Raw genomic sequence first — 17243 nt, forward strand, 5'->3', positions numbered from 1 at the left:
CTCACAAATGGGTGGGTTATCCACATCTGAGCTGAGCTGGTTTGCATGGCAGGAGACTAGGGAGAGCATTAAAGAAGTACGGGCTGCCCCCACTACACACACGTAACATGCATGTGTCCAATCCCATTTCCAATATCGCTCACAATCAGTTGTAGGGTCCTGCCTGTCCATCATGCATCTTCCATCCTTCCTCATGCCCTCTCAGTGGCACAGTCACTCACACCAGCCAAGCCACAACTGTGTCTACACCAGCATGATCACTCCGCATTTAGTGACTCCACTACTGAGCTTGATGGAATTCTGTATTCTACATCTGGAAAAATGCAATGTGCATGCCTAATGAAACCAACCATGGGTCTCTCATTTGCTTTTACAGGAGGAAGTAACTCTTGCGGAGGAGTGATTTCAAGTCTCTCAGGTTCCTTCTCCAGCCCTTGGTACCCTACAAACTACCCCACCAACTTGGAGTGCGTCTGGGTGATACACGTGGCTGAGAAATTACACATAGAACTGATGATCCTAAGCCTGAAGTAAGCAATGTTTTCTTTCTCTACTTTTAAGGCCAGTTTAGATTTGAATCCATACTTTCCTCAGCGAGGTAGCCTTTTGTGGGATAAATCCTTTCACATTTTAGGCGAGAATTGCTCTGATCATCTGAGCTGTGGAGAGTCATTTAATCAGTAACTCAACTTCCTGTGCAATGAGAGAACACCCCATGGGCCTCCCTGACACCAGCCCGTTGAGCTGTAGCTGGGGCAACCCACAAACGAAGACCTCACCCTTTCACTCTTAACCAGTTCCTTTGAGACACAGGCTTCCTCCTCCATCTGAACCCAGATCTGTTCTTCCTCATCCTCGTGGTCTGATCTTCATTTTTCCCTCTGATGCTACACAAATCTGCTTCCTGTTCTTTTCAAGAATTTCTATCATGTCCTTACCAAGAATTTTCTTGTACAGATTAAACAGTTAATTCATTCCCCCATCATGCACCTTGTTCTTCCTACTTCTTTCTTTAACCGTCACTCATTCTTAAGGAATGTATCCTATTTTAATGTACATTTATATACATGTAGGTGTATACACACACACACACACACACATTTTCATATATGCATACATATACATGAGTAACATTTAAACAAAAATATTACTTTTCCTGATAATGTTTAACCCCGGTTTCATCTTGCTATACCAGGTTGCACCTGGATCATTCTGTCTTCCTTACTTTGTCCCACAGTATGCCCCAGACCTCTGCCACTGCTTTCCATCTGTCGTCATTGGCCACAGCAGTTGAGAATCTGAATGGTTAAATGCTGCTTTTAAAAATGTAAAATGGTACTCGGTGGAGGAGGGGTGAACTCCATTGGCTTTACTTTGTGGCTACATATTTTTTGATAGAAAAGACATAAGCTAATGTCAGGGGGCATTATGCAGTATGAGCAAAATGCATTTATCATTCATTGATTCAACATACATTTATTCCTTCATTCAACATACATTTATCTGTTGAAAGCAATGTGAGAAAAGTTGGTACCATGTATTTCAAATCTATGAAATTCACGGTTCTAATGTTTTAGGGAACAGTTTCATTTTATCACTTCTGGGAAATGGTTATTCCAAACAGTTGTAATGGCCCACGTCCCCTGTAATGTCAAAGTTATTATTCTAACATAAGTTTCGTACTATAATTTTGGAGTACACAAATTAAGGAGGTTTTTAAGGTGTTGCCCAAAACCAGACCATAGTGGCTGATTTCTGAATTTTGATGTTAAAAGCCTAGATTTATTGAAATTTGCTTTTTTATTACTCAGAAGATAAAGTTGGTTATCATTTACTGTTTATTGTTATTCCAGTTCTCAACTGGAAGTGATTATATACCCCTACAAGACATTTGGTTAGGTCTGGAGACATTTTTTATTGTTAAAATTAGAGGGCACCACTGTCAGCTAGTAGGTGGAGGCCAGAGATGCAGCTAAGTGTCCTGCAGTGAACAAGACAGCTCGCCCAACTCGTTGTCCAGAGAAGAATTATCCAGCACCAAATATCAATAGTGCTGAGATTGAAAAACTCTGATTTACCCTGACTCTTACTTTCATTTTTTTAAATAGTTCAGCAACTACAGGACCTTGCTTCACCCTCAATTTGTAAAAATTATATCCATATTTAAACTATTAGGTAGGTGCAAAAGTAACTGCAGGTTTTGACGTTACTCTTAATGCTGTTTTATGCATGCTAATTAAAGCAAGTCCTGTTTTCTGATGAAATGATTTCTCAGGTTGCAGTGTCACCTGTTACTGCCACACTGTTGTCACCTTACACACAAATGTGATCACTTACTTTAAGAAAACAAAAATAAAAATGGGTTATTTTGAGGTACTTGGCTTTTACTTCACTGGAACAGATGTGTTCTTCAATAAGCAGGTTTTCAAATGCAGTATTTAGTTTGTGTACAACTGTAATTATGTCTATCTTGTATATATTATGCAATGAGAATGTATCATATAGGCATCAAAGGCTACTTACTATTGTTTAAATCCAAATATGTATATCTCATACTTGTATCATGTTAGATCAATGTTGATGTTCTTTCAACATATATTTATTAAGCCTCCACTCAATTTATTGAGCAGGCCCTGGACTAGAATCAGACTCATAGTGCCAACCAAGAAAGACAAGATCTCTACCCTCACAGAGTTTATATTCTAGATGAGACAAATGGTACTCAGATAAACCAATGACTCAATGGACAATTTCAACTAGTGATAAATTGAAAAATGCTATGAAGAAAAAAATATACATACATGATAATAGGATAGAAAATAAAGAAGGAGACAGCAACAGGTAGGATGGCCAGGGTCAGCTTCTCTGATCATCCAGGTTGGGTGAAACATTCATGAAACACTTGGTTTGAACAGGGCAGGTCGGAGCATTGGTGGGAGGAGTCAACAGACCCTTGGAGCTCTTACAACTATCACCATTTCTCCCTGCTCTGGGTCTTCTGGAGAGTTTAACTCAATGAGGCACTGTTAGATATTTGCCACCACCCCAGAGAGTGGCAAGATTTGAATTAAAGAGTTGGGGGACACACGAGGAGACACTTGAGGTGACACTCGAGGTAGAGAGAAAGAGGATAGGAGAGACTGAAGGCCAGAATACCAGAAGTTACTGAAATAGACTGGGTAGAAGATGAGAACCCAATAGACCTGGGGCATTCCCAGTAGGAAAGGACAGAAGGGCAGATTCAATAGGTCAAATGATGAGTGGGGGGTGTAGCAGTGATGACTGCAGTTTTTGGCTGGATGCAATGCAAAAGATGACTCTAAAACATTTTGCAGATTTCCTTGGAGATATTAATTTTGTCTTCATGTCCTCAGATTAGAGGACATCTATGGGTGTCCTTACGACTTTATCGAAGTGTTCGATGGACAACAGGCTGCCTCACTCTCCATGGGCAGGTTTTGTGCTGGGACAGAGCTCACGTTCCTTTCTTCTTCAAACATCATGACCTCAGTGTTCAGAAGCAATGCCATGACCACCAACACAGGGTTTTATGCTCTGTACAACACCGTTCAGCAAGATGAAAGAGAGAACGGTAGGTACCCTAACATATACCTTGGGAGGAAGTTAGATCTGATTTATGATTATTCCTTTTAAGAGAGAAGATGCTTTCTAAATCTGGCCCTCATTAATGACATCTGGAGTGACATCCATACAGACACTAAAAGCTCCCCACCTCACTCTCACCCTGCTCTGCCACTCCCTGTCACTTTTCTCCACCAAAGCATCCTGGCTGAAGAAACAGATGTCCTGAAATCTCATAGTTTGCATCGACTGTGTGTGTAGATGGATCCAAAAGAGAGCCCCCTTCTTCTCCAAAGAAGTAAAGGAAAATGCAATAGAAAAATCATTCTGGGACAAAACTATCTCAACTAGCCACCTGCTTCAAGCTGAATTTGATACAAAAACCACGTATAACACTTAGAAGCTGTGTGCCACATGCCAAGTGACATCAGAGGACAGGGCTGGGGGCTATAAGGGCTGTGAGGTTTGGAACCAGGGCCGTGGGCAGAGCATGGGAGTGGGTCATAGGTGCCCAGATGGACCAACAAGCAGAAGCTCTGAGCTTTTTTTCATCCTGGCCCTCAGCTCCTGGCCCAGCTCCACAGCCCATTCAGGGGCCTTTTGACTCCCTCCCTGCACTGAGGTCACTGGTGTATGTCCTTGAGATAAACGCGGTTCTGCTCTTTATGAGCTGACACTTACTCAGAGGTGAAACTCACACATACACCCAGGAAGAATTACAAAACCAAACCAACTGCTCCATGCCAGGGGCCGTCCCTGAAGCCACAGTTTGGCAAAAACAAAAAAGATAGGAAGGAGGGAAGGGGAGGGAAAGGGAGGGAAGGGAAGGAAGGAAGGGAGGAAGGGAAAGGAAGGAGAGTGAGGGAGAGGAAGGAAGGAGAGAGAGGGAGAGGAAGAGAGAGAGAAAGAAAAGAGAAGGAGGAGAGAGAAGGAAGAAGAAAGAACAAGAAGGAAGAAGAGAAGAGATGACATCGCATGTCTGGCAACAGAACAGACACAAACATGGTGATCCAGGACATCTAGTAGTTGTAACCAAAGTAACTCAGGGCCATTTTTAGATGCCAGATTGTGTGCAGGTTCTCCCCCAAACAAGACGTGGTACCTTTCTGACTGAAGTAAGCAAGCCTACCTCTCTCTCAGGTTTAGGAGAACTGAAGGGAGGTGAGCTACCCACACCGTCTATGTCTTCCACTGCCTCTCTGCCTTACCTAGGAGCATCTGCTGCTGTGAGTTACCCAGCCTCAGGTAATGTGGGTTGTTTTGAATTGATGAACAATAGCTTGCCCTAGCAAAGCCCCCTAGGCAGTAGGGTAGTTATTTAGGGTCCAAATGCCCTGCGCTTATCTTCCCAGCCTCTTCATTTGCTGGCTGTGAGGCCTCTAGCAAATCTCTGAGCTGCTTCCTGCCTACATTTTCTCCTCTGGATGAGGATGAGGAAATCCAGGGGGTTTCACTGTGTGAATATCCAGGCCGGCCCTTGCCCCGTAGTGGGCGGGGCATACTACTCGCAGAGTCAGCCACTATCTCTGACCCTCACCTCATCCAATGTCAAAGCCTGGCAGGGGTTTATCTCTGGGCACTGCCTTCTTCTTGACAGAATTGTTAAGAATGGAGAAGCTGAAAGCATCAAGTTATAGTTTGCTCCCAGCTCTATTTGGCCAGTGGTCTTTACACTTCCAATTCAACTCAGCCAGCAGCTTTTCCACGACAGGCCCTTAGAAGGGTAAAGTACAATATGCAGAGAGGAGCTGGGAAAGAGAGAAATGACCCCAAGCACTTCAAAGTAACACCAGGATAGCTTGTACTGAACAACAGAGGTCCCCAAAGGATGTTTTCTTGAATTTAAAATATATCTATTGGCCAGGCACAGTGACTCATGCCTGTAATCCCAGCACTTTGGGAGGCTGAGGTGGGCTGATCACCTGAGGTCAGGAGTTTGAGACCAGCCTGGCCAACATGGTGAAACCCCGCCTCTACTAAAAATACAAAAATTAGCTGGGCTTGGTGGGGCATGTCTGTAATCCCAGCTACTCAGGAGGCTGAGGCAGGAAAATTGCTTGAACCCGGGAGATGGAGGTTGCAGTGAGCTGAGATCATGCCACTGCACTCCAGCCTGAGCAGCAGAGCAAGATTTCATCTCAAAAATAAAAATAAAAATAAAAAATAAAATATATGTATTAAAAAAAAAAAATCAGCCACCAAGCCATGGTTTTCCTGAGCTTATATTTCCTAACATGCCAGTTGGGTGATGGAAGGAGTACTGCCCACAGAGAAAGGCCATGAGAAGGAAATCCCATTCAGAACCAGAAGCTGTCTGTAGATAATCCACAGAGTGGACAGCCCACCCACAATGGACTGAAAGTTCGATGTTTGATGTTTACCTAAGATGTTGTATAATTTTCCCCTTTTGCAGCATCTTTTCCAAAGCCAACAGAGGTGCCCACATGGACAGGTAACCGTTTCTCCTCACTTCCCTGGCCCTCGCTCTATGCAGTTGGAATTCACAAACATCCCAGCACCGGGAAGGAAGCGTCCTGACTTCCACCCTCCTCCGTGGCCTCAGGCTGCCGGAGGAAGTGCTGGCAAAGTCCAGGTTCACCTAGAAAATCTGTGATTGAAAAGTGACAGGAAAGAAGAGGCTGTGAGATGTAAGAATGGCTCTTGGGGGCTGGTTTGGAAGAGGCCCCCAGGAAGGCCAGGTTGCCTGCTCACCCCAAATCTCCACACATCCCCACCTGTGGGCTCACCTTATCTGTGTTGCAAGCACAACCAGCTTCTGCTCCCTTTTGTAACATTGTCCTTTGAACATAGGAGGCAGCCCGCAATGATGGCTCTTTCTAATCCCTGGAATATCTTCACACATAGGTTATGCCTGATCCCAGGCATAACAGAGATGGGAGCTATCATTACTGTCTCTTGATCAACATGTGCAAGGGCACACAGAAACTCACACCCACACACACATACACACACACATACAAACACACACACGGTGTATGCATGACAGCTTCTTGTGAAAAATCCAACACACCCTGTGAATGTCAGAAACCAAGACTTCACCACACACAGCGAAAGAACAGTTATGCCTTGGGGCAGGCCAGGTCCAGCCAATGGTGAGGAACAACCATTTCTTAACCAATCACAAAAAATACACAGAGTAGTACCAAGGCAAACAGGAACAAAATGAAATAAAGGAGGGAGTGGATTCATTATCCTCAATTATCAGTGCACAATTTCCAGGAAATTGTGGCTTCTCTGGTGGCCTTTGTGGATGTAACTTCATGAGGTCGTTCTTTGGAATGTCTACAAGGTCTGGGACTGCGGCTGGTGAACAGGTCCAGCAGATGTGAGGGCCGAGTCAAGGTCTACCATGCCCATGCCTGGGGCACCGTGTGTGATGACAGCTGGTCTATAGAGGATGCCCACGTGGTCTGCAGGCAGCTGGGCTGTGGCCTGGCTGTGTCTGCCCTCCCAGGAGCCAGCTTCGGCCCTGGGTCAGGCAGCATCCTCCTCGATGACGTCAACTGCACAGGAAGGGAGTCCTCCCTGGGGCAGTGCCCTCACAGCGGTTGGTTCACCCACAACTGTGGGCACCATGAACATGCTGGCGTCATCTGCTCAGGTGAGTGAAGGTCCTCCCTGGGCCAGTCTTACAGCTGCCTGGACCAAGCCCGAGATCCTCAGATAGAGTCTGAAAATGCCTCTGTGCCTTAAACCTTTCCCCACATGCAGAACAGTGGACTTCTGCTCAGACTCTGGAAAATATGCCCAGCTGTTCAATACATGGGAGGGTCTCATTCAACTTGAGTACCTGCAAAGTTCAATTAATTGTAAACAGAAAATCGTGGCATTTATTCCGTGGAGTTATTGGGAGGATTAATTGAGGCAACCCATGTAGAACATTTAGTCAAGCACCAGACAAACCATAAATACACAAAAATATTACCATTTTGTTGGTATTTTAGTTACTAAGGCAAATTCTATCAGCATCACTGCCTCAAAGTTTGTAGCCAGGTTAGACATCCCACAACCTACACCTGGCTGTATAAACCCAGAAGGGAGAGCCCTGGATGCTTAAGACTGATTGTTTATACCCAGCTTCCTTGAGTCACATTTAAACTGAAACAATGATCTTTAAACCACTCTGCCATTCCAATTTCTATTATTAAACCACCCTCATTTCCTTTATCTCTGCAGATTCTGCAGCTGCTGGACATCCAGGTATCTATGAGTTTGTGTCCATTTTATTTGCTGACTGGTGGCTAGCCGTCACCTCTACTTGGTCTCCCAACCCCAACCTATGCTGGGTCTGCCTTATGAGCTTTAACTTTCCTTGACAATGCTCTGAGCTCCAGACCCTTTCACCCTCCCAGAAGGCGAAGACCCAGGGCTGTTTCCCATTCCCTCGGCTGGATGTCAGCAGGTTGATGTGTCATCCCTTCCACAGATGAGAGCATTTCAACAGAACTCTAAGATACTTGAACCAAAGGGTTGGTTCATGCAGCAGAGGCCATGGCAATCCAGAGAAGGCAGGCGGCCATAGGGGAAGGAGACCTGGGGCAGAAGGGCCTGGGGGCAGGAGGGCTAGGGGCAGGAGAGCCTGGGGACAGGAGAGCCTGGGGGCAGGAAGGCCTGGGGCAGGAGAGCCTGGGGGCAGGAGCTGCTCCTCTACCTGCAGCCCCACCTGGGTCCCATCAGCAGCTGCTGAATTCTGTGGTTCTGACAAGGCACCCTGTCTATGGGGCCAAATGTTCACAATCCCAACATGAATTTTATTTCTTTTATTTTCTTATTCTTAATCAGAATAATACACACCCATGTACAGGGTACCATTAAATTTTAAGTGGTAACTTAGATAAGAGCCTGGATACGGTTTTTTTTGTTTGTTTGTTTGTTTTTTTAAGTCAGACTCATACATGTGATTTAGATGATATTTGAGAAGAGTATTAAATATCATTGTGTGTTTTTGGAATGTAATTATGCTAACTATTTTTCTTTTTTATGCCATAGCTTCTTCAACTCCTGGGAAGCACCCAAACGATTTTCATCTAACAGGTACTTTCCCCATTCTTATATTTTATAACAGTTTTTCTGAGGGTCTGACCATTTGTGACTAATCGAAATGTAGCAAGTGTGATTTCCCTGGCCCTGGTGCTGTGTGCAATAAGAGCTGTGCTCATGAGAGGCAAGCTGGTGACATGGAGGATTCTCATGGAGTAGGGGTCTTTCCAAGGAGAGAGCCCACTCAGCCACCGCCCTCTGCAGCAACAGCAGCAGCAGGCTACTGCTCTTGCAGGTCCTTCTACAGGGGCCTCGGGAACCAGCCCCAGTTCCTGGGGATGCAGATCCTGAGAGTCGGCTTCATCTGCTTTGGGTGCAGGGGTCCGTTTCACTTGGTCAGTTTTTTACTTGCTTGTCACAGTGATGTTCTGTCTTCTGCTGCTTGATTTTCCAATCCCAACCAGCTTCGTCATTTCTCAATTCATACTTTACAATTTTCTAAATTCAAGTGAAGCAAAATTAATTTTGTACCAAGAATTTCATAATGTTCTTGGAGAGACCTGAGTTAGGAATGCAAAATCTGAGCTCCAAGCATTCAACTGCATTTCTTGGAATTTTTAGAAAAACCACCTGGAAAATGACACCTTTTTTTTTTTTTTTAATCTGAAGACTTAGTGTGCAGTGTTTCAAACAAGTCATGTTGTGTCAACATAAAAACTCTAAGTTAAAGTGGCATCAAATGTTCATCATCCATCTTTGTAGCTTCAAATCCCCCAGGTGACCATCAATGATGCTACCCTGACAAAGTTCAGGTAGATGCTTCCAATTACTGTCAGACAGTGAGGGTCACCCCCATGGGAGGGAAAAGTGGTGCAGAGACATTGTGTAGTGTGGGGTTAATCTTTCAAAGTGCTGATGTGCTTGTGATGATGCCTTGGTTTTCCCTTTCAGCTCTTGAAGTTGCCCCAGCATTGACAGAAATGGGCTGCAGCATTGGTAATCCTTTGATTGCTTCCCTCAAACTTCCTAATTATTGAATCTGTCTAGGAGACTCTCTGTAATGTCAGTGCCCACCCAGATTCATGTCTCTCCAGGAATGAGAAAATACAGAGCTGATACAGAGGGAGAGGTTACAGAGGTGACTGCCACTTGTCTAATCTCTGGATCCTGAAAAATGTTTTTAACTGTGAACCTGGGCCTCAGTAATAATGAAATAATGAAAGGTTGAGTTTGACATATTCCCACGCTATTGCCTATCAGTTTGATGGCTCAGCTTCAAAACAGATATTTATCCTTATCCTTGTAGTTGCCATGTTTCTAATCCAAAGATGAGAATGAGGGAACAAAATATTGGAAATCACAAATAGCTTCAAAAAGTCAGTTATGGAATTTGCAAGCACTAGTTTGACTTAGTCCTATGGGACCCAGAAGCAGGAAGCAAGGGTGTCTAGAGTTTTGGAATTTAGAGTGTGTATTATTTTAAGAACTAAAGAAAAGTCCCACTAGTGTCTGCCAGAAGAGCTGATCACATTCCAGTGATAACCTCTGGGTATCCCCCAGCCTTGCCCATTGTCAAGTTGGCAGATGGGAGGAGCCAATGCAAAGGGTACATTGAAGTCTACCACAATGGCACATGGGGGACTGTGTGCGACAACCTCTGGGGCATCAACGCTGCCCACATGGTGTGCCAGCAGCTGGGTTGTGGGGAAGGCGTTGGCCACCCCAGGGAATGGCCACTTGGTTGCAGGGGTGGGGGGTGGCGGCATGGGACACATCCTCCTGTACGATGGGCAGTGTCAAGGCATGGAGACCACCCTAGGCCAGCATGGCTATCTGGGTCTGTCCATCCACAACTGTGGCCACCATGAGGATGCTGGGATCATCTGCACAGATACTGACTTCCAGCTTTCTCCTGAGGCTGCCAGAGCTGTGACTCTCAGTGGGGGACCTGGAAACCAATGTGAGGAAGTTTGGGTCTCACTGGCATCCTCTAAACAAATGCCCAAGGTCCACTCTCAACACTGAGCTCCCTGGGGCAATGGATACATAATGACATATAATACAACCCTGGGTCAACACCAAGTCCCTCAGCCCCACATCCTGCCCTGATCTTGGTTCCAGAGGCCTCTTGGCTATTCTCAGCTTCCCTTAATTTGTTGATGTACCCAGTGTTTGACTCAAGGCCTAATGAGTTCACCTTAGGGCCCTCTGTCTCTGCAGTCTTCAAGGAATTACCAGATCCCTTCTGTGAACCATTCATTGGGGTAATGGTACTTCCTAGACTTTGTCCCAAAGTTGTCTGTTTTGAGCTTTAAAGCTGACTTTGCATTGCTGCTCCAGGAAATTCCATGAAAAAAACCCAGATCCTCTCATCTACATACCATGTGAAAGCTTCAGCGCTATCTTCTTTTGGCCTCTGTGGTTTGAGATAATTTCCTTTAAAAAAAAAATCAGCCCAGTTTGTGCATTATCTATGTTTCTTTCTCTTGCCAAAAAAGTAGAATAGAAAAGGAAATGAAATGTAATATTCACGGCTTAGCTTATCTTAATTTTATAGGACAAAGACTACACTAAAAGGATTGAATTCATCCATTTATTTAACAAATATTTATTGAGCACTTCATATGTGCCAGGCACAATTCTAGGTGCTGAGGATGTAGCAATGAACACAACAGACAATCCTGCCCTCGTGGAGCTTGCATTCCAGTGGGAGGGTTAGAGTCATTTGTGCATTTAAACTGTAATGGATAATTAACAAAAGTAAATCAATACTGAATCAAGGGTCATAATATGCTTTATTATGTTAAGGAATCACTTTCCTTTAGTGCGCAGACAACTTAATATTGTGTTATAAAACTAGTTTGGTGAAAATGGGAAATCAACATTAGAAACCTAAAGTCAGAATTAGGAAGGCTCCTAGTACTTTGCCATTCTAGAAACGATGTCCTCTTCAGTGCTTCAGTGAAACAACCTCTGATCCATCCCAGGGGGTTCTCACAACCAATGGGTGTTTCTCACTTTCTGCCTTTTGCATCCCTGTCATTCTTTCAGACTCAACAAAGAAACCTTTGTCATTTTAAATTTTACATCTCAAAGTTGTTCTGTATCTAATTTTAATGTATCTGAGGTATAAATTTTTAAAATTAAACAAACCTAAATTCGTGTTTGTTTTACAATTTCAGCATCAGCTACAGAAATAACCACTTCACCTGGTAATTTTAGTTTCTTTCTTGCTTTCTATAAATCAGATATGTGTAGATTGCTTTGCATATGGTTAGGGTTGGAGTTTATATCTCATATAAAATTAAATGTCAGCTCATATCAATGTATAAGGTGCTTATATATTCATTAAATGAAGGAGTACATTGACAGAGATTGTGTGCCTTCCATACATAGCACACAATATGTCTAGTTTGTTTCCTTCCTCTTTGGTGCAACAGCTGGTCTTTGAAATCAAGTTTTAGTGACTGGCTTCAGTTACATCCTCATCAGTGTCCATACATTTGGGTGTCCAGTGAGTCTGGGTTTTTTTTAACCCCCAAACCACAGGACTTCAGATATCTCAGGCAAAACTACTTTAATCTGCATTTTCAGAAAACAATGGAGTACCACATCTCTCAAGTGTGTTCCAGATTACAGTACATTAGTCTATTGATATGCAAATTTTAAAGAAGGATTTACACAGCTAAGTAAGTTAGGGAAATGCCATATCTCTCTCTTGAAGATTCACAGCCTATTAACACATTAAACTCTCTGACAAACCCTATAGTAAGGCATCTTTAAAAAAAAAACACACACACAGACTTGATTTAATCCAATGATTCTCAAACTTCTTTGACCACTGAAGCCTTTTGAGTGGCAATGCAGCCTCCTCGCAGGATTTGGAGCCAGAGAACCTGGGATTACGTTCTGGCTCCAGCCTTAACCAATTGAGTGACAGCAGTCAAATCTCCTCACCTTTCAGACCCTCAGTTTCTTCATGTGTAGAACAAGAGGATGAAAACAGCCACCTCAGAAGCTTGTCCTGGGGACTGAGTGGTCAGGTCACACTTGTGTAAGAACACAGTGATGGGAGCTTCATAGTCACCTCCTTAGGGATGTATGTGCTGCTGCCTGCCAAGTTCTGGCTTGGCTCCCTAATGTAAGCAACCCATGTGTCCTTTTATAAAATTCCTTCCTCTGGACACTTTGGGGATCATCCTAAGGCTTAAGTTAACCACTGTCTGGCTGAATAAGTGAGTGAAATACCACATCAATTCAAATCAGCTCAACTCAAGTTTTCTCTGAACTGTCCATATTTCCATGGTCCTTATTTCCAAAAATCTCAAAACCTTCTGCCAGGATTGGTACACACTAACCTCTAAGGAAAATCAAACAAGGAAACATGCTGCTCTTTTGGTGATTGGATCTGTGAAAATTGCCCACCAGTTGTTTTAGGCGAGAACAAGTCATATGGCATCATCACAGTGTAACATTTTTCTAAAAGTTGGAAGAAACCTTAGAGATTGCTCAGACTGGAAGTCACAAGTGGGCAGTTTTGGCCTGCCATGTGTTTGGATGCAGACAACTCAGTTTTACCTATGCATGTTTACATTATTTTTAATCCCACCTCTTAATAATGGAAGATACCCTACAAAAATCCAGATTTCCAGCTTTGATTGAAAAATCTGAGAATGGTCAACATGAATTTCAGCAGGGCACCAATTGGTTGGGGCCGAGCAGGAAATGACTGCCTCCTTTATATGGCATATGCTCTCTCTCCCATTTCCTCCTGGCCCCCATACATATGTAAGTCTATAGACATCTCCATTTGCATGCTTGGTGCTTCTCAAACCTTAATGTGTACATAGCTATCATGAAGATCTTGTTAAAATACAGATACTGGTTCTAGTGCATCCTGAGAGCCCATATTTCTAACAAGGTGATACAGATGCTACTCCTCCACGGACTAGCCCTTCAGATGTAGTAGCTGAAGCTCAGAGATGCAAAGGAGCTTGTCCAAGGTCACATACTCTGTTCCACAAAGACTAGAGACTAGAAACCAAGTCTCTTGAGTCCTAGCCCCATGACCCACCTGCTCCATTATTAATCCTCTTAGCTTAATAAACAGAGAATAGGAGAATGAAACAGGAAAACGGCTGGGGCATAATTTGTAAAAAGGGTAATTTTAAAGAATTCTTTACCTATGAACTTGATTGACAAGGATGGCATTTAGCTATAATTTTCTCTTAACTTTTGCTTGTCTTGACAGTTCCTGCTTCAATTTCAGCCACAGATTTGGCCCTTACACCTGGTAACAAGTTTTTTCCTAGTATGTCCCTTATTACCTATATTAGGGATATTGCTATGTTGAAATTTACCTAGCTAGTACAATTATACCACTATTTGTCCAGGAGTCACTTGGCTAAATTAATCCCTTGGAAAATAGACTAGAACCAGAAATAGACAAAGAGTGCCTCATGCGGCCAAACTGAGATCTAGCATTCAAGCTCAAGTGTTCGAATACCCACAGAGATATACCACAGAGCCTGTTACTCAGAGCCTGTTCTTACTTTCTACACACTCATAACAGCTGGCTATCTGGTCTCCCTGCTGACTATATATTAGTAGAGACAACAGGCTAGGGAGGGAGTGCAGGGTGCTAGGAGGTATAGACCTAATAGAGAAGCTACATTGGCAATGGCAGGAAGTGCTAGCAGATGCTCTGATAGCCATAGAAGGGTTAAAAAAAAAAAAAAACATTCAGTGTCACTTTCTAAATGGAGCAAAAATGCCCACTTATCTCAACATCCTTCGAAAGAGCTCTGTATTGAATCCTGGAACAACAATGATACTCTTCCTAATGAGTCCAAAGTCATGCAGGTTCAAGTATAATCAGTATTTTTTATTTAAAAGAACAGGGAAGCATGTTTCAGTTCAGGAAGGATTTAATTTATAACCGTGCATGTTTTTAATTCAGGAAGATGGGAATTTGAGAGGGTGGAAAACAACTAGTCATCATAGGTGAATTTTTCCAACAACAAAGCCTCCTAGTAAATGAGACCAAAGTAAAGGCAGAACTGTGTATAATCAGAAAATGAATAAAAATTTTCTGATCAATTGACTAACATTTCTGCTCATATTTCATATTCACGCATAACTTCCACTTCAGAAGAAGTAACTCCTTCACCTGGTAATGCCCTCTGCCCACTGCACTACAAATGTATGCAAATTGGACACCAAGATCATCTCTGTCCACCACTGGGGCCAAGGCTAGGCAGGCTTGAGGGTGGTGTGGTGTCAAGTTATCATCGTCTTTGAGCAGGGTGCCTCATCCAGGCCAGACCCTCTGCCTGGCATGAGGTGGTGGTTGGAGGATGGTAAGATAGAGAGAGGACCTTCCTGGCTAGGTCCGATCACCTGCCATGGGCTCTGGTACCATCGTGCATCTCTCCTTCATAGCACTTGCTACAATTGCAATTTTACATTTATTTGTATAATCACTTGACCTCATCTGAATTTCCCATGACACAGTCCTCTCTTTGAGGACAGAAAGAACCGTATGTAGTTTTTTTGGCTGTTTTACTCCAGCCCTGGCACAGTCCCTGGCACAGAGGCGTGGGCAGTCAATATTTGTTAATTAAATAAATGAAGACCATGATTTCCGTGTTCTAGGGACACAGAGAAGAAAACAAATTAACTATGAAACAAAATTTGTCTGCCATTTGGTAGGTTTTGACCAATTACCTTTTCTCACTTCCAGTGTCTTTGAATACTGCTGTAACCACCTCAATAGGTAATTTAAGTGTTATTTTGGGTTCCATCTTGCTTGCTATAATTTTTTTTGTTTGGTTTTCCAGTGAATTGATTAAACAACTTTTTATGTCCTGGTTAAATTCTTTCATTTTTAGTCATCTTTTGAGTTTTTAAATATGTTTATATTAACCTTACTCTTAAAGGCCATCTCTGATCCCCTGATGATCAGTGAATTCTGGGCAGCTCAGCTCAATGCATAAGCCAAGGGAAAAATTTGTTCAACCCATTAGGCCAAGTTGAATCCATGAAGACATTCACTCACTGACTGGTAGTCTAAGGCAGGGGTCCTCAACACCCAGATCACAGACCAGTAGGGCTTTATAGCCTGTTAGGGACTGGGCCGCACAGCAAGAGGTGAATGATGAGCAAATGAGCATTACCACCTGAGCTCTGCCTCCTGCCAGATCAGTGGCAGCATCAGATTCTCACGGGAGCACAACCCTGTTGTGAACTGCAGATATGAGGGATCTAGGTTGAGTGTACCTTATGAAAATCTGACTAATGCCTGATGATCTGAGGCAGAACAGTTTGATCTTGAAACCATCCACCATCCTCCCCACCATCCGTGGAAAATTTGTCTTCCACAAAACCAGTCCCTGGTGTCAAAAAGGTTGGGGACCACTGGTCTAAGGTAATCACCTACTTGAGTCTGCGGAGAGAACTTCTCCTGGAGACCAGCCACCAAGTGGTGTTTCCAGAATGGAAAGAAGTCAAGCCATGGTTTTCCCTGATCTTCCTTGACATTCACCAGCATTCAGTGTGGATGGCCAAGGCAGTAAGGGATGCAGAGTTGACCAAGACAGCAAGTAACTTGCCTCTTATACAACAGATTTGGAGTGATGCTGGTTGGAATTATCTGAGGAGTTTCTAATGTGACTCTGGGTTCGAGAACTTCACAAGTAGAGTGTAGAGGGATTTGTGGGTTTTTTTTTTTTTTTTTTTTTGGTGAGGGAAGGGGGATAATAAGGAGTGTGGTCTTCCCTGCTCTAGGTGTTGAAGCAAATGAGGTATAAAACATCAGATTCAGCAGCAAAATGTGGTCTTTATTACTGATAAAGCTGGATTGGCAGGAAACAGTACAAAAGACAAATGGACCTGCCACCCCTCCCCACCCTCAGCTAGATCTTGGGACAGCCCACTAGGGAAAGTTCCAGTCTGCAGAGCTGACCCTTTCCTGGGTCACTGCGACCAATCATTTGAAAGGAGGAGAAAGGCTAGGAAAGCAAGTCCCCACTCACAGAATCTGTTAGATTAGCTCCATACCACTGAGAAGCCTGGCCCATGGCTGTGGCCCCCCCAGACAGTCACCTCTACCTCCATGGGAAGAAGTAGCCTATTGGCAAGAGAAATGGAGACCCACAGGAAGGAATGGAGGGGAGGCAGTGGGGGGTCTGGAGATGACTTGCCATGGCTCCTGACTGCAGAGCAGGAGGACAAGCCTGGCAGTCACTGATCCAGGACACCACCTTCCTGTCTCCTGCATCTTGTAGAGGCACGTGTGCCTGACGACATGGTCTTATTGCTCCCTTGTCCTTTGTGTTCACCTGCAGCTTCCATCTCCACTGCCGTGACCTCCACACCAGGTAGAACACTCTGTCTGCTATTCCATCAGTGCCTCTTCTTGGAGACCTGTTTATCCAAATGGAACTCAAAAGTTGTGTCCCCAATATAGCCTCAGTAAAAACAGAAACCCAGGAGTCCCCTCCACTGGTGTATGTCTTTTCTTCCGTTTATCTCTAGAGATCTCTTCAACCTCAGCAGAAGTGACCTTTCCACCTGGTAAAATCTCCTTTGTGGTACTGTTTAAGTTAATGAGACTGGCTTCATATGTGTCATGTTCTATTCAGAAAATGAGCCTCAGTAAT

The 17243-nt window shown here is 43.8% G+C and overlaps 1 protein-coding gene across 1 annotated transcript in view; it reads left to right on the forward strand.

Annotated features, from left to right (window-relative positions):
- The window catches only part of LOC129048130 (putative DMBT1-like protein), a 37074-nt gene extending 19991 nt beyond the window's left edge, over positions 1–17083 (forward strand). Inside the window, 11 exon segments of the mRNA XM_063727788.1 lie at positions 377–530; positions 3375–3592; positions 4723–4827; positions 5996–6034; positions 7780–7803; positions 8593–8637; positions 9535–9579; positions 11766–11795; positions 13835–13894; positions 15326–15358; positions 16929–17083. Of these exon segments, the coding sequence (XP_063583858.1) occupies positions 377–530; positions 3375–3592; positions 4723–4827; positions 5996–6034; positions 7780–7803; positions 8593–8637; positions 9535–9579; positions 11766–11795; positions 13835–13894; positions 15326–15358; positions 16929–17050 (875 nt within the window). The 3' untranslated portion in view covers positions 17051–17083.
- The last annotated feature ends 160 nt before the right edge of the window (positions 17084–17243 follow it).

The sequence above is a fragment of the Pongo abelii genome, chromosome 8 (genome assembly GCF_028885655.2).
Source record: "Pongo abelii isolate AG06213 chromosome 8, NHGRI_mPonAbe1-v2.0_pri, whole genome shotgun sequence".
NCBI classification, from domain to species: Eukaryota; Metazoa; Chordata; class Mammalia; order Primates; family Hominidae; genus Pongo; species Pongo abelii.